The sequence below is a fragment of the Triplophysa rosa genome, linkage group LG3 (genome assembly GCF_024868665.1).
Source record: "Triplophysa rosa linkage group LG3, Trosa_1v2, whole genome shotgun sequence".
Lineage (NCBI taxonomy): Eukaryota > Metazoa > Chordata > Actinopteri > Cypriniformes > Nemacheilidae > Triplophysa > Triplophysa rosa.
Window position 1 is genome coordinate 5,260,327 of NC_079892.1, and position 27,593 is coordinate 5,287,919.

The following is a 27,593-nucleotide window of genomic DNA, read 5'->3' on the forward strand; positions in this document are numbered from 1 at the left end:
TCTCACTTATTATATTCTGCTGCTTACTTTTCAGTTAATGGCACCGTGAGATGGCTCTCTGCAGCACAAAAGAGACATCTATCAATTTGCTCGTCCTAACAAACAGGAAGTGACCCAAACCATCGCCGTTATGAACAGGCCAATCCAAATATGCGCACGCCGGGGTAATCTGCATTGATGCGTTAAGATGTGCAGCCGTGTGTTGTCCTTTGCGAATCACTTTGAGGTTAAAGTGAGAAAGATACAGAAAAGAAGTCGGGGTTAGTCTCATAGAATTCATAGAATTTCAATGCTTTAATATGAATGAATTATGATGATGGGTAAATGGGTATACGGAGCAATGTGATTCAGGGATTTTATATTTCATATAGGCACCATAACAGAAATACCCAAAGCATACAGACTTTATATTTTAATAGTAAATAATACTAATAATATGTTTAATTTATATGGCGCCTTTCCCAGGCTCAAGGACACTTTACTGGGACACCAATTTTAATTTAATTTAATTTAATTATTTGTCAAGTATGGTGACCCATACCCGAAATGTGACTCTGCATTTAACCCATCCAGAGAGTAGTGAACACACGCACAGCAAGTGGTGAACACACGTACACCCGGAGCAGTGGGCATCTATCACTGCAGCGCCCGGGGAGCAAGTAGGGGGTAAGGTGCCTTGCTCAAGGGCACATCAGTCGTTACCCGCCGGCCCTGGGGATCAAACCGGCAACCTTCTGGTCACGAGTCTGACTCTCTAACCATTAGACCACGACATTTGCCCAATCGAGAAGTCACAAAAAAGCAGCGTTTTTTATGCAATGTCATTTCTAGTTATTTGTATTGCATTATCAATGTTAACATCTTAATCTTTAACTTTAAAATATTTCATTTGGAATCAATTGTGAGTTGATCCTCGAAATATGTTTCCTATGCGTCTTGTGTACCAACAAAATGATTTTTTTTTAGCATTTTTTGGGCTAATTTGTATATTTTAGTTTATTCGTAGATTAAGCATGATCTGCTTTTGTGCTTGTTGGTGTTAGGGGCGGGACGGGGCTTCAATCTAGCATTTCTAACAATTGTAGGTTTTAACGTTTCACATCGTACAGATTCATAGGTATTAGCCACCTCGTGCAATAGTTACGAATCAATAAGCGTTCAAATAGCATTGAACTTTCAGTTAGCATGAGCTTCACGGCTTCATAATTAGCATTAGCTTCATAGTCATCCTATAGACGTTTTCAGCGGCAACAACATAAACAAACATTATGTGGTCCAATCTTGACTTCCAGTAGACCTCCAGACCTTTTAATTTAATTTAAAACAATTAATATTCAATAAAAAAATCCTATTAATCAATATTAATATAAAATAACTTCCGGCCAGGCGCGTGTATCTGACGAAAACGTCTAAAGTGGCTTGGTCATAGAATATATCTATTATCACTATTTTGAGGTAAATCTTCATTTTTTTTCATTTTTTTTATGTGAGAGCGCCGACCAGACTCTGCAGGTCCTTTACAGAGCTGTGAGTTTAGTTGCTCTTAACTGCCTTAGACACGTACACCTCCACCTCCAGGAACCAAGATAGCAACCAAAAGCCCTGGTGACATAATGATGTTCATTCTCCAGCAGCAAAGAAAGAAAGAAGCCGGTTAGCCTGGAGTCAGTATTCATCAGGAGCTTGGCTTCCTGCATCCATGTTTGGTTTGATTGTGGAGTATAATCTTATTTGCACATGGAGGCGTGCTGGTGGTCGATTTGAAGGCCCTCGGGTTTTGTTTGTCAGAGTACATTTGCGGTGAGGACAATGACACGGGAACCAAGCGTGTCCTTGCCAGCCTCCAAACCTGACTAAAGTTGAGCGAACTTGCAAAATTCTGTATTTCAGAAAACCTGTTACTATACCTCTGGTTGTTTTTTTACATTACACGGTTATCTTAAAAGACCCAAGCCCTGGCTAAATTAGATCTAAAAATGATTGGAATTCTAATCACATTTCCTAATGCTGTCGTTTTTTCTAAATGTCTTCTTTTAATGACATCATCTCTCATCAGCCGTTTATTGGAACAAACATGCTATTGATTTTAATACGCATTAATTACCGCTATGCGATTCTCATCCCTCTCGTCTCTGATTCTCCCCCTCTAGACGCTAATTGTGTTGCCTTTCATCGGTGCCCTTTTAAATTGCGTTGGCATTTTTGTCACCGCCCTGCCAGTTTTCATTCCGATCTCCGCGAAGCCCCGCAGACTGATTTACATGCAGTCGCAACGTTCCACGGCACAAAAGATGGCAAGGAGGTATCCGGCAATGTTATTAAGAAAAATGGAAATTCAATCTGTGCAATCGATTCATTTAACACTCAAGAAACAGTCTCTTGATATACAGTATATACAGTATAGAATATGTGCAATATGTGGTAGCCTGAATGTGAATCGCGCAAAGGGCAATACAAAAGCTAAAATAAGATCATAGTACAACGTGACGTATGAATTAGCCACCTTAAAAATAGTTACGAATTGCCATGAGATTGCGTTGTGTCGATGTTAGCACCATACAGACCATTTTTTTGCCATTTTCTCCATTGCTGATGCTCGTAGTTTGATTCCTTTCATCCCCGGCTGACTCTCCTGGCAGGCATACAATGCGATAACACTAAAGTGGGTTGGGTTAGCCAGACGAGCAGCCCTGTGTGGCCATAGGGAGCAGTTCCTGCCCACGCACGGGGAGCACTACCAGCAACCCAGCAGTACCCTGAACTCCATCTCGTGGAACAAGAGGAGCGTTGTTCGACCGCAGCAGGACCGGCATATTGCTTACACTTCCTAAAGGGCAGAGGCAGGAGGCAGACATTGAGATCCAGGGAGGGGAGGGACATTTGCCACACATCACTGGAGCCGGTGGGAAATCTTCCTCCTCTGTGAGAAACCGGCTGCAGTGAGAGGCAGAGAAGCGTGGCTGATTAACATACACACATCTTATATTGTCTTATCATATCATGCATTAATGATATTAAACTGACATAAAAACACACAGGATTGTAATTACAGTGCTCTTAATGCCATCATCGTTTCATATTTTTGCACTCATTATTTTGAACACATTCATGAAATGATTTTGAGACCCTCGGATATTTTCGTGCATTTGCGTATGTATGTGTGTGTGTTTGATAAACAAGCAAATCATCAAATGAGAAAACAGTCACAATATTTCCTAATTGTCCTAATTTCGTTCTTTTGCTCGCCACGTGCAGAATAAACCGCCGTTGCCAGGGATACACGCCTGCCAAGGCATCGTGGGCTGCGAGCCAATGGACATTTGTGTTCTTTTCTACGCTCGTTTTAATCGCACTATAATGTTTGCATGTTAGACATAAATGCATTTTACGAAATAAAAGCACAGGATCAATATGTGAATACACAAACGGCCGTGTTTTGTATTCCGGGGCCATGCAGTGCACAGCACATGGCTGGCTTCTTTGTATTTGTGTGTGAAGTCGATAGTCTGACCCTCATGTGATCAACGCACTAATGAGCCTTGTAATTAATACACAGTCACCGCTTACCATTTGAAAGCCGCAGTAACCACGTGGCCGCCATTGAAACGTCACCAGTGCTTGTCTTGGCATGGTGTTTAAAACTTGTAAAGAAACAGAATGGATAGTTCACCCAGAAATTAACATTTTATCATCATTTACTCATGTCATTCCAAACCTGTATGACGTTCTGTCTTTTGCAGAACACAAGAAGATACTTTGAAGAACGTTGGTAACCAAACAACACAGGCCCCCATTGACTTCCATTGTGTGGTCACAAAACCAATGTAAGTTAATGGGTACCGCCATTGTTTGGTTACCAACATTCTTCAAAATATCTTCATGCGTGTCCTGCAAAAGAGTGAATGAATGATGACAGAATGTACATTTTTGGGTGAACTATCCCTTTAGGTTTCACACTATTTCTAATGTCGCTGGTAGAATGTGCAAATTTGTGATATTGTCCATGTTTACACCTGACCTACGATAGGTATGATTTTTGTACTTCCATCGTATCGCACAAAGGTGCTTTTGGACCATTTTCAGTCATGCTGGGATGACATGGTTCACCAGGTTTTGCACAAACCTGGATGGTGGAGCTCATGCCAGCTTGAGCACATGATGTCAGTGAAGGAAAACATACAACGTTCATTTTCACTTTAACTTTTCACTCAAAAATATCATTTGTAATGAAAGGTGGTTGAAGGGTAGTCTTGATAAATCCAAATCTTGATTTGCTACAGGTGGGAGGACACACCATGCTGCCCATCCGCTGGATGCCACCAGAAAGCATCATGTACAGGAAGTTCACGACGGAGAGTGACGTGTGGAGCTTCGGCGTTATTCTCTGGGAGATCTTCACCTATGGAAAGCAGCCATGGTTTCAGCTTGCAAATAATGAGGTATGTCAAAAACCAAAGTTGGAAATGAGCACTGCCGGTTTGTGCGTATAGACATATATTATTTTTATTTGCATATATTTGGAGAAAATGAAAACTGGAGAAACAGGTGAAAATAACACAAAAGATGCTCTGTATTTTTTCAAACCTCAAATACTGTATTTAGAAAAAGTTCAAATGTTTTTTTTATGTGATAACCTGGATTTTTATCCAGTTTTCATGGGTCTTGTCATCCTGTCAGTCTTTCACATTGCTGTTGGATGACTTTGTCACTCCTGAGGTTTGATTTTGTTGAAATTCAACAGACACTGGACTGGAATTGACACAGTACATCTAGAAATGCTGATGAAATGAACATGTGGATTTCTTTCTTTCTTTCTTTCTTTCTGGTGTCCCCTTGAGTTGTATTAAACATGAAGACGGCAACTCAGGCTTGTCCTGAACACGAGTTGCCTTTAAGGAACAGAAAATACATGCGTTGTTGGCTTATTCATTGCACACGCTCCCTTGTGTACTGCATTAAAAAGCAACCTGCTTCATTTTCTCCCATTATTCCTCTCAATGTTACATTTAACTGAACTTCAAACATCTGCACACACACAAACGCATAAAGATGCAGCTTCAAAAATATTTCCATGTGCCTGAATAGCGCAGATTGTTATTTACCTTTTCGGATGCGCCTCTTAATGAATACTATTGAAACACAATTACATTTTGCTACGGTTAAAGCTTTATATAGCTTCTAGAATACTCGTTGGTGTTTCTGGGCTTAATGCTTCCAAATAAAACCAAACTTTGATCTTAGTGGGGTGCTATGTGTACAATATGAGAAATTTAATTACATTACATTGCCAGAGGCTGTTTTTTTATGAATAGAGGAGCTTCTTTTCACATCAGATAGGAAGTCATGAAGTAAGATCATAAAGAGATTAACTAATGCGCTTTAAAGGAAAATCTCATAAAACCTGGGTTGTTTAGGTTATATTTCTCCCTGCAAGCAAAAGGAAGACGTTAGAAATTATATTTTGGATAAATGAAAGAGGCTTTGTAGGATTATTAATATTGTTTGTATTGTGGCATTGTTTATTGAAGCACATCCCCCATTGTCATTACCCAGTGGCGTAACTTTGTTTTGAAAAGTGGAGGGGACAGAGATGACAAAAGCAATACTTTAATAAATTGTTTCTGTAATAACTCGTTGGGAATATTTATCATATATAGTGGGCGGTCCATCCATTGGCTACTCCGACTCCAGTTCTCACAGTATGTGGTTCCCAAACTGTCATTTGGGGAAGGTCACTTGGCTGTTGCGGTGCATTACACACAACTGTTTATTCCTATGACTAAAAATGTCACTTGTTCATTGGTTTGCGCGTTTTAGTGCTTGGACACTGGATGCACAATCAAGCGCCGCGAGTGCGGATGATGAATGCATTTTTATACTGGCCGCATATTCCGCAAGTATAACTTACAAGTGTGAGCAACGGGAAATGTTGAGAAAGCGGCGCATCCTGCGTTTCCCACGAGCTTTAGATGTTAATGGCCCCTAAACAATACACACCTTCCGCAAGCATTTCTTCCAAAAAGTGATGGGGACATGTCCCACCTGTCCCACCCGCAAATTACACCTATGTCATTACCGCAAGCCAAAAAAACTCATTACTGTAATACAAAATATTATTTTAGATGCATTGTTTCAATTGTAAAGTGTTGATACGCATTGGTAGTACTGCAGTTTATGTGAATTCAAATAAATACAGAATTACAGTAATGAGAATCTAATGAATATAATGGGAATTACAATAAAAAAATCCAGATGCATTGCAGTAATGAGACTGTGGGGGTTGGAATGTGCATAATTATAAATATAATAAAAATGAACATAATGATAATAATGCCACAAAGCATAAAATCCTGATCCAAAAATAGAAAACATGTTTTGTTGGTTTTTTGTTTATTTATTAAGAAGTTACTAGTACAATTGAAGAGTTAATTCGCACAAAACAGATAACTCCTTTAAAATTAAAATTAAATATGATTTAAAATAAATCATGTTTTTATTGTGCTATCATGTGTTTATTGTTTTTCTGTATTAGTTAGTTGTATTTTTTAAATGTATAATTACTTAATCAAATTGAATGAATAAACAAATACATTTAATAAATCATTTTAACTTGGAATGCACAATAAAAAACATGGTTTTTAAAATAGTTTTGAAAAGTAAAAAACAAACCCTCTGTATACCTCAAATCACAGCTGGATTAAACACTCCACACAGAGATTATCAATATCATCTCTGGGAATCATAATCTGTAAATGGATGATGATTTATGTGAAGTAGAAGTGTGCTTTGTATTACACTCCGACAAGGTGACTTGAATACCAATGACAACCAGCGTTCCATATTCTGTTGCCGGAGGGTCTGTGGCTACTGTATTGCATCAGAATGTTGTGAAACTAAATCACAGTATCCGTCAATAGAACACAGACAGTCGCTAGCTGGAGTAAGAGCGGTGAACTCAAGGGACAACAAACAATTATCTGTCTCTTCCAAAAGTCAATATAAAGCTGTCTACTCGATCAGATGTCTCGAGTTCCATGAGATGGTTGTATTTTGTAATAGACAAGTCGTAGATGTTTTCTGTACAGAACCAGCAAACTGTTACGAGAGGGAATTGATTCTGAAATGAACCTATAACATTTTTGTATGATTACATATGAACCCATACCCACGATGCATTGCAGTACCATCAGCCAATCAGAAGTATTCACGATGTCTCCCTCTCTCTACAGGTAATCGAATGCATCACACAAGGACGCGTACTGGAACGGCCACGAGTTTGTCTCAAGGAAGTGTACGACATCATGCTGGGATGCTGGCAGAGGGAACCACAGCAGAGGTTAAACATCAAAGACATCCAGAAAATTCTTTATTCCTTGGGCAAAGCCACACCCGTCTACCTGGACATCCTGGGCTAGTGTTTGTTGGGATTATGTTTGTACGTCTGCGTCTATCCAAAAGAGGAACAACCTGGGAATAACCCAAAACAACATGTACCTTACTGCTTCACTGTCAGACACCTACAACATGGGGATGGACTTAAGTGCCTGCTACTTCTTTCGATACACTGGAAAACAGTCTTTAAAAAGCACTTTTACATTTTGTTTACCTGCATAGAAAATGTACAGCAGAGAAGAGGAGTCTTTCGCTATTTCTTTCATTTTTCCTTTGGTTTTGGTAAGAAGAGCCTACTTTTGAACTCTAAAGGAAGAACAACGGAAATCCCCCTTTCCTCAAAAATATGGAAAAAAATATTTTTTGTTTTTGTTTCCTGACTGCTTGAGAAAACTCCCTCGTGGTTGTTTTTCATTTTATAAAAAAATATATTTTTCTTTATTTTTCTTTCTCCAAGTGTGGACGTCTGCCATGTTTCTCGCTGAGGGTATCTCACCTTTGGGATGTGACTGCTTGCCGTTGCCAGGTCAGACGATCGGCAAGGACTTTTTTGTCAAAAAGCCTTACTGCGCTCTGATTGGCCAGATCTTCTCTTTGACTCTGCAGGAAGTATCCAACAGGGCTTTTAAATACAATGAGGAGCTATTTAGCGAATGGATTAACTTGAAGGAGCAAAGGAACCACCAATCAATACAAAGGAGTTTATTTAAAAAAAACGAATGTATATAATGTAAATTTTAGTGTCACAGGCGACAGTATGTTAAATTATTTCATTTCCTGATTAGATTATTTTAGTTGGCGTGCTGTTACGGTGAGTAAATTCTATAAATATTTTGATAATATTTTAATGTTTCTTTTCACATGTCCATAGAATGTATGTCCATATTTTGATCTGAACGAACTTCCTTTGAATTCCCTTATGCCTCTTTTTTGTCTGTTTGATATGTGACAAAATGTGTCCATGAATAAGATTTTCACTGCAAAACACACACACATACCATGGCAGTAAACATCATTGCCTCACTCCTTGTATTCCAGAGACCATTGGCTTCTAAAGTGGTTAAAAAAGATTGAAGAAAATCTCATTCCATTCATTAAGCTTCATCTCATGGTTGTGCTTCTTTTTAAAAACGTCCTTTTAGCGTAGTTGAAGTAATAACAGAAAGACGTTTAGACTGTTTGCGAGAGTTGGCATGTGCAAGCTTATTACATCTTTTTACAGTGTTTTCTAGAAATGGACTTCTTACGTTTTTCGTTATTTATAAACAAAAGTGCATAGCAAACATTGTCAGGTAAAACTGCTGTCCTAGTATTTCTTTTCAATCTCTCTCTTATTGTATCCACATTGTATCCATTGATTTTTCAAAATAAGCCTGTAACAAACTTCTGTGAATTCTGTCGCATAATATATATTCCTTTCTCAAACTTTAACAATTGGATTCTTTGTAAACACAATAATGTGATGATGTCTTTGTCAGCTTTCCCAAAACTAAAGGGCTTATTTAGATCTTCCTTCATTCTGAAATGACAAACGGCAGTATTATATTGGAAGGTGTTCAGTCTCTCTTGCATGCTTTTGCTGGCGCATGCTTTTTCATTCAAGGTGATCCATGGCTCAGTATTTCTCTGATGATAAATCTGTCATCACCGCACACGCAGTCGTTCAGGTAAACTTTACTTCGGCTTTTGGCAGCAGCCACCTCATCTGCGCTTTTTGAGAGCACACAATAAGCGATATTTTATCAATTCAACCTGTAGGAGACTTAACCCTTAAATGTATCACATGAATTGTGTTCGCAGTAAGTTTCTCGCAACTTCCTGTCTAAACCATTCAGACGTGAAATGTCGAAAACTTTTCCATCCGCCTATCAGCGACCGCACACTAAATTGCTGTAATGTTGCAATCTACCCGTCACGATTTTCTGCTTACCCTTAATCTCATCCTTCACATCAGGAAAAATTCCCGGTGCGGAGGAAGCAACTTGAACATTCGTTGATCTTGTTGTGTTGTTTTTTTCTGCTTCCCACAGTGGCCAGATAATTCTCTCCACATCTACTGTATGACAAGGGGGAAATTGCAAAAGTCTTTCCATAACACCGACAGCGATGTGTTTATGTGTGATAAGATGCTTCTCATTTTGATATTCTTGTCGGCTGCGGGCCCCCACTGCAGATAGTCACTGACTTAACAATTTTGCCCATGTCGAGTGCGCCAAGCGTTTTATGCAAAAGAGCAACACAGGAGATTTATCCCGGTAGACCGAATGCCGGCTTTCTGAATTCTGACGTTTATGAAGTAAACAGGCCTGCCTTCACCCAGAACCTTGTCGGAGGGCTTGCCTTTTAACAGAGACACGGTCCTCTTACTGACTGTAATTTCTGCAAAAGTCTCATTGATGTGGCGTACCAGATTTTTCACGTCAATCATAGCGCACAGTCGAGCGTTCATGCTAAATTAGGTTCTAATTGGAAGGAAACAGACAAAACGTCACTTTTGCTTCCTTTAGAGAGACATGCCATCCAGAATGCGTTGTTGCTGATTTCTAAATAAGAAAATACAAATTATATACTTATTTAATTTTTATATTATATTATTTTTATATTTTATATGATATTTTTCTTATTCCGAAATCAAACACGGCATATATATATATATACTTTTAATTTATTTTTTTCTCTGAAAACTATATCCAGTATTTCTTTCCCACCCATCTCACATTGCCTTTTATTAAAATACTGGTTTAATGAAATATGGATGAAATTCATTAAAACTCCATTAGCACAAGCATGCTTCATCTCCAATATTTAACAATTTAATAAAAATTCAATAAAACATTATTTTCTTATCCATTCATTATATAACCAGCCAGCAATTTCATCCTCTAATTTTCATCCTCTATTTCGCCAACCATAATCTTTATATCTATATTAGCCCCTTCCCCACGTGTCTGTGGCTTCTATCTCTACCAAATCAAAACATCTACCTTCGTCCTAAAGAGAACTAGAGGTTGTGACTTGCTGTTGTGAATCGGTTGAGCTGGTGGCTACTGAAGATTATTTGAGTCATTGACTATATAACTGAGACTAACGGGGTTGAAAGAGTCCAACATTTTCTCCGCATTTTACTCGGCGAGACCGATCGTTGTTCAATGACCTGTGAAAGGTGGATTACACAAACACGTCGAGGAGGGGCCGGCTGCTGGGGAGCCCGCATCCTTATCATCCGGAGCTGCCAGAGAACAGAGGCGACCTGAATTAGCAAATTCTGTAAACGAAGAAACGCAGGCTGCAGCTGGTTCGGAGACGGGGGATCAAAGAGGAAGACGGTGTGAGCAGGTTGACGGCGCGACGGCTCCGGGGGTTGCTGTGACTCTAATGACTTCACCTTGCAGAAATGGGTGGAAATTACCAATGAAATGAGTTTTTGGCCTGGGCTTTTAGATATCTCTTAAATATGATGGCCGGTCTTGTGGTAATCCCCCCGAGGCGTAGGAGAGGTGTGTGCGGCTGGTTGGGCGAGTGTGAGAAAGGGAAGGGTGGGAAAGATGAATCGGTGAAGGTCAAACACTAACAGAGTGAATGAAAGAGCCACAGCGCTGTCTGTTGGCAGGCTAACAAAGTTGAGTTAAGCATTCGGAGAGAGGCAGAATCTCTCTCTTTTTCTCGCTCACTCGCCACCGTGGCAGGGCACAGGGCGATTGATGAGAGGTTTAAGACCTTAATCATGAGAAGAAGGAGCGAGGCAGGAAACTGGAACATTATGGCTGGAATGAGCTCTCTTTCAGCACTTCATAACCCCGCAGAAGGGCTGCAAAACCTCGGCACTGTCACGCTTGGCTGCTGATCTCAGATCAGCCCTCTCCTCATCCATTTATCCTACCTTCTGCGGGCCCGATTTACCAATGCATTTAACGCATTCAAGACGAGGAAGAGAAAGTATAATTGGGAATTGGTGACGTAAACGTAAAACCAAATGCGTAAATACTCAGATTTAGCATCGGAACACGTCGTGTGTTAACTCTCTCCTTTTTGTAGCTTTTGATTTATTTTCCTACGAGCAATCAGAGAAAAAAACACCAGACGTAGCGCCTTTAGAACCACTAACAACCCTGTCAAATTAGCCGGGCGATGTTCAGATCTCATTTAGGACCGCGACACTTGATGTGGTCACCTGGAGCATTAATCTTCCCGTGATGAAGTCACGCTAAATATCTAAACTGATTCAATCTCTTATCCCGAATCGTCCGCAGATCCCAAGCCATCGCAGTCGCTTGCATAAAAACACGCCATCCTGCTTAGCCCGCGGGATAAAATTCTTTCTCATCGCTTTAGAAACATTTAATTAAAGATCATTATCTGATTCAAAACCCCACTCCTAAATTACAAATGAGACTACCAGAACAAGTCCTTATCTACCTCCAGTGCATTGCGGCTTAAGTACTCTTAATGTACTCTGGAAAAAGCATTTCAAACCCGCTGTCGATCACAGCATGTTCTGCTGATGATATGAATAACAGCGGCCAACATTTTTGTACATTTGAAGCACCGATATGGCTATAATACCGCACAAAATGTCTTAGTACGGCTTGCCTAGACTCACACTGCAGTCGCTGTACGCTCTGGGCACATGGACAAGCATGTGAATCTTGTTACTTAGAACTGAAAGTGCTTCAGAGATCCATAGTTCAGGCCGGCAGGTCTCCAGAGCTGTGAGAAAAGCCAATCCCACTTCTAAGAAAAGCTGGCCGAATGCAACTCCGGTTTTCTCTAAAAGGGAGGTTAAAATTGACTGCAGCATTAAGACTTCAGATGGGGACGTCACCCCGGAGCAAACTCCTGCATCGTCAGCAGACTTTGACGTCTAGATTAACCTTGCCGCTGTGAGCGTGCTGACGGGTTCTCATTGGGATGCAAGAAGCGTCTCGGACCTACTCTAGAATCATTGTTTCCTGTGTGAACAGGAAGATGTGAACGTGCTATCTATATACTGTTTATAGATTTATAGATAGATGTGTGTCTATGTGTGTGTGTGAGAGAGAGAGAGAGAGAGAGAGAGAGAGAGAGAGAGAGAGAGAGAGAGAGAGAGAGAGAGAGAGAGGGTGTTACTGTTTTTGAAAGGAAATTTTGAAATAAATAGTGATCAGTTCAGACCTCTCCACCGTTCCCAAGCTCACCAGGTTACCAGCAGATTTGAGATACACCAAAGAGTCCATGTGAAAGGCTTAACTCTCTGTTTTCAATCTTCTCCACTGAAGTGTTTTTTATTCCTTAATAGAGACTAAGGCCCATTGTACCACAAAAGAATACATGTCAATCAGAACAACAGGAGAGCTCCTTGAAACTCTCTGAACCGTTTGATTCAACCTTGTTGCTCTCCGCTCAGACTCAAAGTTGTGTTACCGGGACAGTTTTATCTTCAAGTGAAATGTTATTTTAGCCTGTAATTGTTTCTGTTCACTTGTGCCAGATAATGACCGAAAACCTATTGGTCTTTATTCGGATATCTAAACGTTGGGACGGCCAAGTTTCTAAAGTAACATGCCAGCTGCCAACTCAATATGGATGTAATAAGTCACTTTTGAAGTCGTCGTCTTTCCAAGCTTCTCAAGTTTTGTGCGGTATACTTTGATGTATAGAAATAACCTTAGGTGGTCTTTCGCTGGTGTTCGTCTGGTTTAGCTAGTCTCTGAACCTAGCCAAGATGGTTGTTTTAGCTGGTCTGCCAACTGGTTGACCAGCTAAAAAGTGCCTAGGATACAATCCCTAATGAAACGATTAAAACAGACTCATTAGAATATAACAGAAAATATCCAAATCTGGTCAAGCTGGTGTTCACCAACATCCCAAAATTCTCTTAAACCATCAAAAACAGACCAGACTCATTAAACTGGTGGCCAGCTAAGACCGGCAAACCACCGTAGGCTGTTTTAAACTTTTATTCAGCAGGGTTGTAGTCATAAGCTCTGTCTCTGCCTTTGATTCGTGGTTGACTTTCCCACCAAACCCACCAAGCAAACGATCGTGAGACTGAGACACTCGTGGCTCTCTTGCTGAAGGACCAACTGCAGAGAAACAGCTTTAATATCTTCATTAGCGCCACGGCTAATGGCTGAAAACCCCTGCAGGGTTAAGAGGGTGCTGGCAGTAACCTGCCCGTACAATACGCCGACTAAAAATAGCGTATGGAGAAGTAGCGTATAGATGAGTGGGGCAGTGAGTTCTGACTCACTCCACATTTGCCTTGAAGCTCGAGCAACATATTAGATCACAGCAAACCCCCACCCGACCAATGCTACCCACAACACCGCAGGTTTAAACTAGACTACTGCAAACTAGCCTCTCACTGCAGCATATGAAGATAAAATGTCTGTGTGTGTCACAGTGTGTGAAGGGTGACATCCGACCTTTTAGTTTATATAAAGGCTTTGGAAGTATTGTAGTGTGGATAGATGATGCATGTGATATTACACTTTGATGCGTTTAACTTTTTTTACATACAGTCAATATTTCACACTCATTTTGTGGTGCATTTTGTTAAAGGGAAAGTTAAAAATGCTGTCATCATTTACTCACCTTCTTGTCATTTCAAACCTGTATGACTTTCTTTCTTCTGCAGAACACAAAATAAGATATTTTGAAGGATGTTGGTAACCGAACAACGGGGCCATCCATTGACTTGCATTGGTTTTGAGTTCATACAATGAAAGTGAATGGGGGCCAGTGTTGTTCGGTTACCAACATTCTTCAAAATATTTTATTTTGTGTTCTGCAGAAAAAAGAAAGTCATACAGGTTTGAAATGACAAGAGGGTGGAGTAAATGATGACTTAATTTTTATTTTTGGGTGAACTATCCCTTTAAGGCTGAACGAGATGAAGAACTGGAAGATGGTAACCAATGGTTTCAATGTCACTTTTATGCACATATGCACAATGCAAATTTGCAACCAGTTATTAGTACATGCAGACCCTCGAGATGAACATACTGTATAGGGCACTATTTTTAGAAGGTGTTTGATGGCCAAAAGACACCAAGCGAAACAAAATAATTTATTATTATAGGCTGTAAGCAGGGGCGGATTAAGGTGGTCAGGGGCCTCTAGGCTGCTCTTTGGGTAAGGCCCCTTAGGTGCCTTTCACGCTTGCAGTTTAGTTCGGAACGGAGCACGGTTTGCATGAAAAGCCGCTAATGTAAAAGCTGTCACGCGAACTCAGGTTCGCACCAGGGTACCAAACCCTGCGCATGCGCTTTAGCCGATTACAATGCATGTAAGAAATGATAGCGTCGGTAGTTTACCTTGGATTTGAGCAAGAGTGAGCCTGCATTATTTTGCGCGTTGCGAGTGGAATCAGAGCGGCAAATGAATACGATGTTTCCAGATTTTAAAAAAGTCTTGATAAATAGTCTGTTTGCAAGCAGCAGAAAGCTCTGTAAGCGAACATACAGTAAAACCTAGTGTTGTTTACTCTGCGCTGCGCATAATAGCATCAAGTCATTAAAACACAATAAATTGACCAGTGTTCTGTTTACTATCATGGGTCATGCACGTTCGTGATGACGTGAAATGAATGCAAACGCACCAGGGTTCGATAGAATCAAGCTGAGCCTGAGACACAAACCAACGCTGCGAGTGGCGTCAGAACAATCGCACTCGGATACACACACATCAAATACTACAGTGTTTCCTCTACATTCCGAGCTACTTTGCAATGGCAAACACCACGAGAGCACAAGCTCCAGTTTTATACAAGTATACGTGAAATATAAACAGCCCTTAAAAACGCCTCGGTGGATCTTTACTGAGACACAAACCCCTGTGCATTACATAAACTGTGTATAAAACAAAGCCATAATTAAAAACCAACCTGTATAATATGCGTGTCATTATGGAATAACTCACTGAAATATTCCCGATGACATGATGAGCTAACTGCTGCAACAGCTAGCACCGATGTTAGCCAATGCGAGCTGCCAGTCCTCCTTCTGCTATCTTGGTCACGTTGTTCTTTCAACCTTTGTATTTTCCATTTTTGTGCTCCACTATTGTACTTTCTTTCAGACATTTTGCCGCTATGCCATCTAGCAATAGCAGTGACGTAAATGAAAATGATTGCATGATTTCACCAGCAGCTGATTGGACAGATGTCACCCAAATATAACATCTATCCAATCACCGGATTATGTTTTGTTATTTCTTATGGGCCAATTAGGGTCTATTTTTAGTTGCGCTGAAGTAAATTCAAAATAAAGAATCCAATCAGAGGCCCCTAAACAGGTGGGGGCCCTAGGCTGCAGCCTAGGCAAGCCTGTGCGTTAATCCGCGCTTGGCTGTAAGTGAGCGTTTATTATAAGTGAACCACATGTTTTTCTGAAACATACTGTAGAAAAAATGTGGATGTTATTTTGCTTTTACAATTGCAAGGTCATCACTTGCTGTTCTGTTTACGTTAGTGTTAATAACCTTTTGTTTTATTGTTAAAACATGCCTGCTAGTTTAGGGTGTTGTTCTTTAAAAAAACTAATTTAAATTTAATGTAATAGGTCTTATTATGTGTATTCTCTAATCCCGGTTTAGATAAGTAATCTATTAGTGGGTTCTTGACACACCGACATTGGTTTAACCCATAGCGTGAATTTGAATAGATTGGTTAAATGTGAAAGTGATTTTAAAAAATATTTAAAAACATGAAATAGTAATTAGCTTTGCGGTTGTTTTTAACTTTAAAGTCATTGATCTTTCCGCCCCACAAAAGATTTCACAAACATGTTTTGAAAAGCCATCAGAATGTGAAAAGATAAAGAAACGATTGTGCCAGCTTTGATGTTGGAAACATCAACCATTTCAGATATTATTGTTTAATAATGTCAAAAACGGGGCCAGCGCTCTTCTTATTGTTTTCCAAAACAAAGACTGATGATTAAAAAAACACATTACTTATTTCTCAGCTCACATTGAAGGGTCTTAACAAATCTCCATACCAGATCACATTGTTTTTTTAACAATGTCATGAAAGCCATAAATAGTCTATTTGATATTAAAAGCCATGCGAGGAAAAATACAATTCTGTTGTGTATACAAATTCTGTTTTCATCACACCACCAGACCATTTACCTTAATTATTTGAATATATAATAAAGACAGCAGCTTAAACTCAATTTTTCTCTCTCTCTATTCACACATGGTGCTCAATCCAGTCGGTAGCTGAAAACTCCACAGCGGGAACTGACATTTCAGACCTTGTTGTAAAAGCTAACCACAGCTATATTAAAGTCTGCAGGCAGTAGGATTTGCTCTCATCCAAAAAATCATGGCTCACCATGTATTGTTTGGTCCATCTTTTCATCTCTCAAACATCCTGGCCCTCCAGGTAATAGACGCACTGTACACTAGACCAGTAGATGTCATATTGTCACGGTGCAGCTCTGACGGAGAGCCAGGTCAGTGATCTGGAATCCAGGGAGAGGCGATGGGACGGTAATCTTGAATGTAATGGGACTCTGTTTTTGTAACTCATCTCAGATTATTGCGGAAGAGAAATATATTATCGTAAAACAGTCTTGAATCCATGTCAACAAGTTGAGTTTTCGCTTCTTTGTTCCACAGCTTGTTGTCATTGTTCTTGATGTCCTACAGGTATAAACGATGCTTGGGCGAGTCATTAGCAATATTTGTCATATTCGTCCTTCGTATGATTCCTAATATATTTCTCTTCTGTGATTTGTGTGTGAGCAAAAATCTGTTGCAATATTAAACTGTGGGAGACGTTTAAGCTACGCATCTGTATGCATCTGTTTCCATACATGGTCTTTCATTTGAGTTAACGTAAGAGCAGCTGAGCTAGTCGAGGAGCTATTCGACCGTCTTAATATTTATGAGTGTGACGAGTGCTGATATTTTGTGTTTTCATTGCCATCGCTCTGTGTACGGTTTTAAAATAACTTTGTGACACCCTCTGGCATCCGCAGTAATGTATTTTCCATCTGAGAAGTCTGACGTGCTGACTCTACGATTTCTCTTGACTATTTCTATTATCGTGTCCGAACCCTCGTCGGAGTGGTGACGGAACGAGGTGTGGAAAAAATTTCCCAGATTCCTCTGTTTGTAACTCATCGTTAATCCACCTGTGTTCTGTTTACTTCATCTATAAACTAAAAACAGCTGTAACTAACTATGTATCCTACGATGATTTATGTAGACTTATTCTATAAATAAACTGAAAAAATACACCTGCCTGTGTCATTATTTGTTTTGTATTCGATTCTTTGAGATGTTGCGATATAATGATGTTATTCTTAAAGCATCACAATATATAAAATACAGCACGATGTCATATGAGCACACAGGACACCTTTTCCGGACCCTCGAACCCCTTCGGCTGGTTCGACATCTGACCTTGAGTCAAATAACTTTCTCTGTTCACACACCAGGCTGGAGGACATGATATAAGTGCTTCTGCCATCACGCCAATATATTACGTGCACCCAAATCACTCTGTATCCACGACAGGCTGTCTCCAGGGTGGGAAGGAGGCCGTTAGCACCTCCGTACCTGCAGTCTGATGATGACCTCTTCAGTTGTGACCTTACCAGAGAGAGCTGTGTAAAACATGGCCTCCTTTAACTCCACACAGCGGTGAATTAGATCTTATTCGACGTCTTTCTTTACTTACAATTGTTAAATCACTTAGATATTGCAAAATAAAGTCAATAGAATGGTCAAAATTTGGTCTCAACCACATATTCATGTAGAAAAAATGAAGTGTCCGATATGGTCAACTCTCATTGTGTGGAAAAAGCGATGCAAGATCTTTTGTGTTCCACAGAAATAGCAGCATTCTGTTTTATTAATACATCCCTAATAGATGTAAATTAATTTAATGCGAATAAGTGTTGTTTGCAAACTGTTCAAAGTTGCTAATTGTACCTCAGAGACGTTCATTAACGTGAACTTTAATGAAGTTAATTGTTGTTAGCTGAGGCTCAATGCAGATTTATTGTATTGTGAATGCAAAAATATATAAAACATAAGCGCCGCATTTTATATTTTTCCTTGGGGTCACCACAAAAATGGTACAACATCTTAGCTTTACTGAAGATAACCAAAGATATTAATATTGACAAGATGTGCTGCTGCCGTTACAATGACTGGCAAGGAAGGCAACACTCATTATGGCCGCTGTAGCGAAGGAAGTCCCGCCTTCCACTAAAACGAGCTAATCGTCAATCAGTAAAGACTATTCACTGGGGCGGGGCTCTCGTGAGGCGGTTGCCAGCCTGTGCGCAGGCGCAGTAGATGAGGCGACCTCCAAAAAGGTGATTTTTAGCGCAATTTAAGCTTAGCAAACCAAATACAGTTACAGTTCATGTCATGTTTGACCGGAAATCAGATGTTTAATTGTGATTTTTGACTGTGATTTTAGAAATATATGCCTTTTTCATTCAAGTAGATAAGACTGTGGACTTGCTATGAAGTAAATAGCTGCCCAGAGGCGTTGCAAACATGGCCGCCGAGTGGCACAACTTCCGTAAATGGACTTTGAGATAACTCATGATGGGATTCCCATTGTAAGACATGGTATGCATCATTACAAACAGACATTAACAAACAGATCCCATCTGTTTTTAAACCTATTGTAAAGTTCCTATAGACCACTTTGGAAGACGTAAACAACGCTGGTCCACCGCGGTCCAAAAGAACTTCTTGTTTCAGTTTTTGAACACTACACAAACGTTTGAACAGAACACAACCAACAGAAAATGTATAACTGAACCAAAATGTTAAACGAATATCTTTAAGATGAAATTATATATGTAAGATTTAAAAAAAGTAGAAGTGCTGAACCAGAAACCAGTTGGCCAGAAACCTGGGAGTGGTGATCGACGATCAGCTTAACTTCACTGATCAGGTTGCCAGCACCACCCGGTCCTGTAGATTCATCCTCTACAATATTAGGAAAATTAGACCTTTCCTATCTGAGCATGCTACGCAAGTCCAAGTCCAGGCTCTTGTTCTGTCCAGACTGGACTACTGCAATGCACTACTGGCTGGACTTCCAGTTTGCACAACCAAACCTCTACAGATGATCCAGAATGCGGCGGCAAGAGTGGTCTTCAATGAACCGAGAGCGCACATCACTCCTCTCTTCACTAAGCTCCCTGTAGTCGCTCGAATCAAATTCAAGACTCTACTCCTGGCCTACAAGACCACCACTGATTTGGCACCCCCTTATCTTCACTCGCTAATGCAGACTTATATACCCGCCAGATCCCTACGGTCTGCAAACGAACGACGTCTTGTGGTGCCATCCCAAAAAGGTAAGAAATCTCTCTCACGTACCTTCTCGGGATCGGTTCCACATTTATGGAATGATCTGCCCGCTGCTACAAGATCAGCAGATTCTGTGGCCATCTTTAAGAACCGTCTGAAAACACATCTCTTCTGTCAGCACCTGACTGATCAGTTCTGACTTCTATCTCTTTTCTACTCTTTCAAAAAAACAACTTGGCTCTGTATACTGTGGTAGGCTATATGAGACCAGTTTTCTTTTGTTGCACTTATGCTTTTTGTTGTCCTTATGTTGTTTCAATTGCTTCCATTCTTTCCCTCATTTGTAAGTCGCTTTGGATAAAAGCATCTGCTAAATGACTAAATGTAATGTAAATGTAACCAGTATTTACATCTTGTGAAGTGGTCTATACCACAAGTGAATCATTCATGATTTGGCACCTGTCAAGTCTTAAATGATCTCTTGCTAATGAGGTCGCCCTTTCTGTCTCCGCCTCTGATTCCGAGCACCACGCCATGATTGATCGCTGTAAATCTCGTTCCGAGGGTCTCATGTCATCGTTGTGATCCGGTCAAACGCGAGGGACAGCGCTCTAATGGATTTCTAATTTACATGCAGGCGACGGAACCCTTAAATTTTAATTAAGACAGTGTGGGATCTTGAAGAAAGAACATGACGGCACACCAGGTGATTTAAGACGAGATAAAGTTGACCTGCCAGTCTAATCCATGACGACCACGATCTTCATTTTCGCCCTTTCAGTTTAGCTTGTGGTGGGAAAGTTTTACAAAGCGTCCCCAGACAGCTGTGCTTGTTAAATATAAGTGCATATATACAGTATAAATAGGCCAAGAAATAATCAACAGACTTTTTTATACTGCGGAAGGTAAAATCTGCAGAATTCTGCTGAGCAGGGAGTACCAGAGTCTTATGAATTTGTGCTCATGAATATTGAATTTCCTCAGAGGCTGACGCTATAAAAATACAATAAAGCACAAGATTATTTGATGATTTTCTTGCATTGTGGGGTGAAAGCAGTCATGCTATCTACTGTAAATGTTGATATCTTATACATAACGGTGGCTAAAGTCCTTTTACAAGACACGTTTTAAAGTGATAGTTCATCCAAAAACAAAAATTCTGTCATCAGTTAATCACCCTCTTGACATTTGAAACCTGTATGACTTTCTTTCTTCTGCAAAACACAAAAGAAGGTATTTTGAAGAATGTTGGTAACCAAATACCTTTGGTCCCCATTAACTTTTATTGTACACAAAACCAATGCAAGTCAATGGGTGCCAGTGTTGTTTGGTTACCAACATTCTTCAAAATATTTTCTTTTGTATTCTGCAGAATAAAGAAAGTCAAACAGGTTTGAAATAAGATGATGAGTAAATGGCGACAGAATTTTCATTTTTGGGTGAACTACAGTATCACTTTAACCTGAAAAAAGGAAACTCTCCATTGAATTTGGTCTTCTCTCTGTGCTCTGTGTTCTCTGTGCCTTTTTAAAGTATTATAAGTATTATATAAATGTTGATATGGATAAAATAGTTTTAAATATGTTGAACTAGTTTTTAATGCCACCATAATTTAATAAATACAATATATTCCACAAATTACTTCGTATTAGTATACTATAGAGTTATAATGTTGAAGTGTGCCAAACATAACTGACAGAATTTCAACTACTCCAGTCTTCCTCTATTTAAAAGATGGAAAAATATTCCCACCCCGAACTCGGATTATTGGTGGACAGGAACTGTATGGCCATTAAAAAACATTTTATTATGTTTGATGCCTCTATAGTGCTTAGAAATGACTTCCCTTTATAAACTTTTCTGACTAACACCTTACAAAGCCTTGCAAATTGTTGACGTTGATTTTGCAAGTCATGTATCTCGGGTGTTTGTTGCTGTTGTTTTTCAATTTACTCTTCATTCGCAGGAGCTCCTTATTCCCACCAAGGCTTGAGTTCATTCATCTCACCAGGCACCTGCTGAAACCCCCAGTGCAATGACAGGCATCTGTGAGTCCGACCAGACCTGCGTCGTGGCAATTTACAGATCAGACATTACAAACACCAAGCAAGTCAGACTGGTAATGAATTATGCAGACAGAGGGAACTGACAAGCCTTTGAAGGTTTGAAGGTTGAAAGGAGGGTGAAAGGCAAGTTCCTCTAGGGTGCAGACTGCACAACAGAGACACGGGTGTTGAGAGAGCGACGGTGGAGGTGTGTGCAAAACATCCATGATGGTTTCATTCGGAGCTCTATTCCCTCATTCATTCACTGACACTCACTGTTATCATTTTTGTATGAATTCGTAAGTTGTGAATCGTAGAAAAACAAACGATTACTAGACAAAAGCAATACTGAAGCCTCACCCCTAGCGTGACTGGCGCGAAAACGAATCGTACTAAAATGTACGAATGAAATCGTATGAATTCATACAAATTAGCCCATTAGCCACATTCTAAGATAGTTACGATTTTGCCGTGAGATTGTGTTGGTAATATTGGTGCAGGGATGTCTGTCAACGTAAATTAAAAATATTCATTCCTTGGTTCCACCGTGCTATTCTAAAGAAAACAATCTTTTGTCAAAATGTAAACAGTTTCTTTATTTATTACAATTCCCCAAAAATCTACGTAAAATCTAAAGTGCATTTCATAGGGTTGAATTAACACATTCGCCTTTTAAAACATACAACTCATGACACACATTTCTATTGCCCTACACAAAATAAAAGCCCTTAAATGTTTTGTTCCTCCCTCCCAGTCCCAACCCTTCTCATTGACCAAATGCCAACATCAAAGGGGTTAATGAACAGTACACCAACAGCTGTTGCGGTAAGTAAAGAGGTGATTTTTTTCAGGAATTAAATTATATATCATGCCGGCCAGGGCAATTGCTAGCGCTCGCTCTCTCGCCGAAACCGCCTCTGCTTTATGATTTATTAAAACCCCATAACCTAAGGTCCCATTAACATTTCATAAAGTGAGCTATTTTCGCTACTCCTTTAATGTAGCCTACCTTTCAACGCGCCACATTCATCCGCGGGAGTACCAGGTGCTGCCGGAGATCGGGCACGTTGTGAGGTTCACACATCTGCGACCGGGGTGACACTGGGCCGTTGGAAATGTGTCGAAATCACTGGATATTCCTCTTGGATTTGTAGTCTGCACTCTTTTTGGGCACGTAAAAGGTTAGCGGGCGAGTCAGTCGAGTTATATTTTCCATGTCTGTGTAAGGACACACGACTGACACGTTTTGTCATTTCTTGGCATTAATCTAGCGTGGAGAATGGACTTTAATTTAACCGAAGCCGCTGTGCCACTTCAGATGCGATATGATTGTGGATTGATTTCGGCCCACTTGCTGCTAAATCTAGCGTTCTATTTTTGTGTTATGAACAGCATGCTTAACCTCGTGAACTCAAGGCTTTGTTGATCACCGAAGAATAAAACATAAATGGGTTGACAAGTATCTTTAGGAACCAAACTATGAATTGAGTACAAAATCTGTAACCGATTTGCTCATTTTGATTCTCTGTATATGTAGCACTCCAAGCAGGTCTCAAGTGTACAACTGTCACGGTATTGATTGGCTTTCCACAAGTAAATCTTAATTAAATATGTAACCTCATAATAATGTTTGACTAATTCAAGTGGTTACATAGTTTCCCTAATGAGGAATGCATTGCCGGCATTACAGCGTATTGATCAAATAGTGGTCTCCACCACGCTCCTTCTCCAGTTTCAGCTCTAGACAGCGCTCCGATGTATTCTTTCGCCTTAGCCGAACCGCATCAAGCTAAATGGCGTGCGTAACTGTGGCCGCTCAGCACCGTTGTGTTTCTAAGGTTCCTTGTGTTACACAAGTGAGAGCATCTTCGCCTTATCGGGAGCTACACGAAAGCGAGACATCTGAGTTTCCCAGGGGAGAGAGACCGGGCTCGTCTGAGTGCCATGATCAATATGGGCCGCCCTCGCTTTTATATCAGGAAAATAATACAGCAGCACCATAATGCATCTGGTTACAGCCCCCCGGCATATGCTTTGGGAGGCTGCTGTTTCTCATCCACTATAAAGCAGTCCCTTTCCAGCACGTCCCCCGAGGGTGGTGGCATACGGTATCAACGGGAAAACAAAGCACTTTTCACTGTGTGTTAGTGAGGGGGAAGTCATACCTGTGCCACGGAGGAGAGAAATATCTTGCTGTTTCGGTTTCAGCTACTGCGGGAGAAACTTGCCACAGCGACACTGCGGCTGTTTATGCAATCATTTACAGTCGTGTGCTGTATCGAGAATGTGCATTTACATAATTTTCATGTTGAATGATGTTGTTAGGCCTCCCAATTCAAGACAGTGAAGGATGCCGTGAGTAAAAAGTGATAATCTTTATGTGGGAAACAGATTTATAATGTTTTCCAAAAGTAAATCTACGAGCTCTTTTTTATTAATTTGGGAGCTGTCTTTCTAACTTTTGCCTACGCAGGCAGCTTAACTTCAACATGTTGCTTAGCTAACTATGCAATACTCCAACCTGCATAAATATATGAAGCACACACGAATATTAGATCAAATAAAATAAAATAAAAATAATAACTTTGGAATATTGTTTTAATTAAATATGTTCGTTTTTGATCAACATTTCTCTTGGCTTGTTCATATTGGAACTACAGGGTGTGTTGCAATGCATTCTGGCAAACAGCCTTAGTTTCATAATTTGGCTAATGATGTTTTATTTATTTTGTTTTAAGGTAAAATCCGTAACTTTTGACTCTCTTTTATCTCTCTTGAAACATAAAAAATGTCAGGTTATTTACATGCCTGAAAAAAAAATGTTTTACTTAAATTATGAATTATTTTTATTAAATTATTAATTTTATAATTAATTATAAGCTAACTGTTGTGAATCGGGTCAAGATGACCGCTTAGAACACTGATTTATTTACCAAAAATGCTAAAAAAATTCAGCTTTTTCCATTTTTTTACTGTCGGACTGAAACCTCATATCTCCATTTTATCTCCATTCATGGTTTTTGTTTCTTCATAAATCAATGCTTTTGGTCACCCTTCTTGTTTGTCTGTGAGTTTTTCCAATATTTAAGCAACAAAAAGTATTGTCATCTTTGACAACACAGTGTTTAATTAAAAAATTGCAGTGTTTTTTGTAAATACAAGCTTTAAATCCTACGATGAAGATACTGTATGTTTTGCTCCAGTACATTTTAACGTAGGAAGGTATCCCAGAAACCAAGTCATCTTTGAATGTCATGGAGGACTTGAAAAAAGCATGATTTAAAACGCAAACACCCTTCACTCTATTAATTTACATTCCCGGAGGCCATTTCAAACGGCATAAATCTAATAACAGCTTTCTAGTGAGATGCATCATGGGTAATGTTTAAACTCCACCTTACAGCCCAGAAGGGCAGAAAGGGAATGTGATTCAATATAGATAGAAAGGAAACTCAAAGCTCAGCTACATAATATAGAAGAAAAACATGGTCGATAGCAGAGTATGATTAAAATGTGCATAAGTGATAAACTCTCTCTCCTAAAATATGTTTACTTTGACATTTTTCCCTTGAGCAGGAGTGACAATTCACACCTCTCCTCATGATATTTTCTCATGCACCTACAGCGACACAAAGAATCCAAGCTCGAAATATCACACCAGTGTTTGCCAAAGTGTTCTTGAGGTCCGTCTGTGGACCACAGTCGTTTTGTCAAACCGGGAGCTCGTCTTAAATACCCGAAAACTGGTGGCTTCAGTATCTAAGAGCAGACGCTCTCAACGTCTGATCTCTGCTTTTGATGTGGAGGTTTGTTGACGTCGGCTTCACTTCGACCCGAACTCATCAGATGACAGGGCCCTCTGTGCTTCTCCAACCCTATTAGATGAGAGGAGTGGCTCTTCGGTAGTTATTTTTGAGGCACTTTTAAAAGCCGAGGCTCTCGCTGCCCTCGCTTTTATTGCTGGGGTGGACAATGAAGCCGAGATGATGTAAGGAAAACTCACATTAGGTCAGTGTGGCCTCAATACGACACTTGTATCGATGGCTCAGCAGAACGATGGCGCCAGTTTGTTAAACGCATGTCTTATGTTAAAGGCAACATGGCTGGATTTTATCCCCAGGAGGAAGCTTGGGTTCATTTCCATAAGTGTCAGTGGCAGTCTGTGAGGGAATTTTACAATAGGCTAAAATATAATCGATCAGATCATTAAAGTTTGTAGTGTTTTTCTAAAATATCTTTAAAGACGGCATTTCATCAAAATTGAAAAATATCTCTGCATTTTTTTTATTCATGTGCCCTCATAAACCTTTAGTAAAAACTTTGACATCCTCCCCCCTGGAAACAACGTCTCATCTCTTCCTTTCTTCATGGGAGTGTGCCGATGGTGAGTCCGGTGGGGAATAATCCTTCACGATTGACTGCAAACTCACAATCAAATCTGACTCTATTTTGTAAGAAATGCCCATCTTCCAACGATCCCATCGGTTTTCGATGTGGCAAATCAAGTCCCGCCCTACTTTTTCTCTCACTTGGATATACGTAATATGCAAAAGAATACGATTGTACCTTCGTAACTAAGTGCCTCTGTTAATGATTAGCTATTATTACAAAAAAAACTAATTTTATTTCTTCTTCACAATTAAAAAAAAAGTTTCTTGTCGGGTTGCACAAAATTTTTTAAAGGTTGTACAGACTATAAAAAGTTATGAAAGAAATTATTTTAAAGAAACCTTTGGCTGAAAGACTGGAAAAACACATGATTCCTCTTTTTATCACCATTGTTTTCAGAAAAGCTCTTGAATTTTCCGGAAACATTTTTGAGAGAAACTAATATCTATTGTGAGGTGTGTCTGAAGTCACCTGAAAGAAAAACTGAGATAAGTTATACTGTACACATTCATGAAATCAACAGTTCATTTTATTGAGTTTATATACCAAATCTTCCCAGTGCCTCTTTACCTCCTCTGATTGACCACTGGTGTATAATTCTTATTAGGCTAATCCTCTGTTAGAGACATTTGCACTAGGTACATTCTGAATTGGTGGATTCATATTACTTTAATTCTGTTTGTATGTTTCAACAAGAGTAAACAGGAGTGGATGAGCTCGTTGGCTCGCCTCCAGCAAATCTGCTGAGTTTATTACACCGTACGCAAATTTACAGCCATTGGCGATGCGAAATAGCAAATATCTGACATTTGCCTCAAAGAAGATCTTAATCCCTATCTGTATTAGCAGGATGTTTACTCTCCTTACATACAACCAAATAACTTACAACCAAAAACCTTGCTTATGAACCTCATAGCAACATATCACCCACATGTACTATTTATGCTGAGTGAGCGAAAGAGAGAGTGAGTGAGTGAGTGAGTGAGTGAGTGAGTGAGTGAGTGAGTGAGTGAGTGAGTGAGTGAGTGAGTGAGTGAGTGAGTGAGTGAGTGAGTGAGTGAGTGAGTGAGTGAGTGAGTGAGTGAGTGAGTGAGTGAGTGAGTGAGTGAGTGAGTGAGTGAGTGAGTGAGTGAGTGAGTGAGTGAGTGAGTGAGTGAGTGAGTGAGTGAGTGAGTGAGTGAGTGAGTGAGTGAGTGAGTGAGAGTGAGTGAGTGAGTGAGTGAGTGAGTGAGTGAGTGAGTGAGTGAGTGAGTGAGTGAGTGAGTGAGTGAGTGAGTGAGTGAGTGAGTGAGTGAGTGAGTGAGTGAGTGAGTGAGTGAGTGAGTGAGTGAGTGAGTGAGTGAGTGAGTGAGTGAGTGAGTGAGTGAGTGAGTGAGTGAGTGAGTGAGTGAGTGAGTGAGTGAGTGAGTGAGTGAGTGAGTGAGTGAGTGAGTGAGTGAGTGAGTGAGTGAGTGAGTGAGTGAGTGAGTGAGTGAGTGAGTGAGTGAGTGAGTGAGTGAT

The 27,593-nt window shown here is 40.0% G+C and overlaps 1 protein-coding gene across 1 annotated transcript in view; it reads left to right on the plus strand.

Annotated features, from left to right (window-relative positions):
- Positions 1 to 16,384, plus strand: part of ntrk3a (neurotrophic tyrosine kinase, receptor, type 3a) — a 165,300-nt gene extending 148,916 nt beyond the window's left edge. Inside the window, exons 16-17 of the mRNA XM_057329253.1 lie at positions 4,281 to 4,439; positions 7,230 to 16,384. Of these exons, the coding sequence (XP_057185236.1) occupies positions 4,281 to 4,439; positions 7,230 to 7,415 (345 nt within the window). The 3' untranslated portion in view covers positions 7,416 to 16,384. The remainder of the gene's footprint in view (positions 1 to 4,280; positions 4,440 to 7,229) is intronic.
- The last annotated feature ends 11,209 nt before the right edge of the window (positions 16,385 to 27,593 follow it).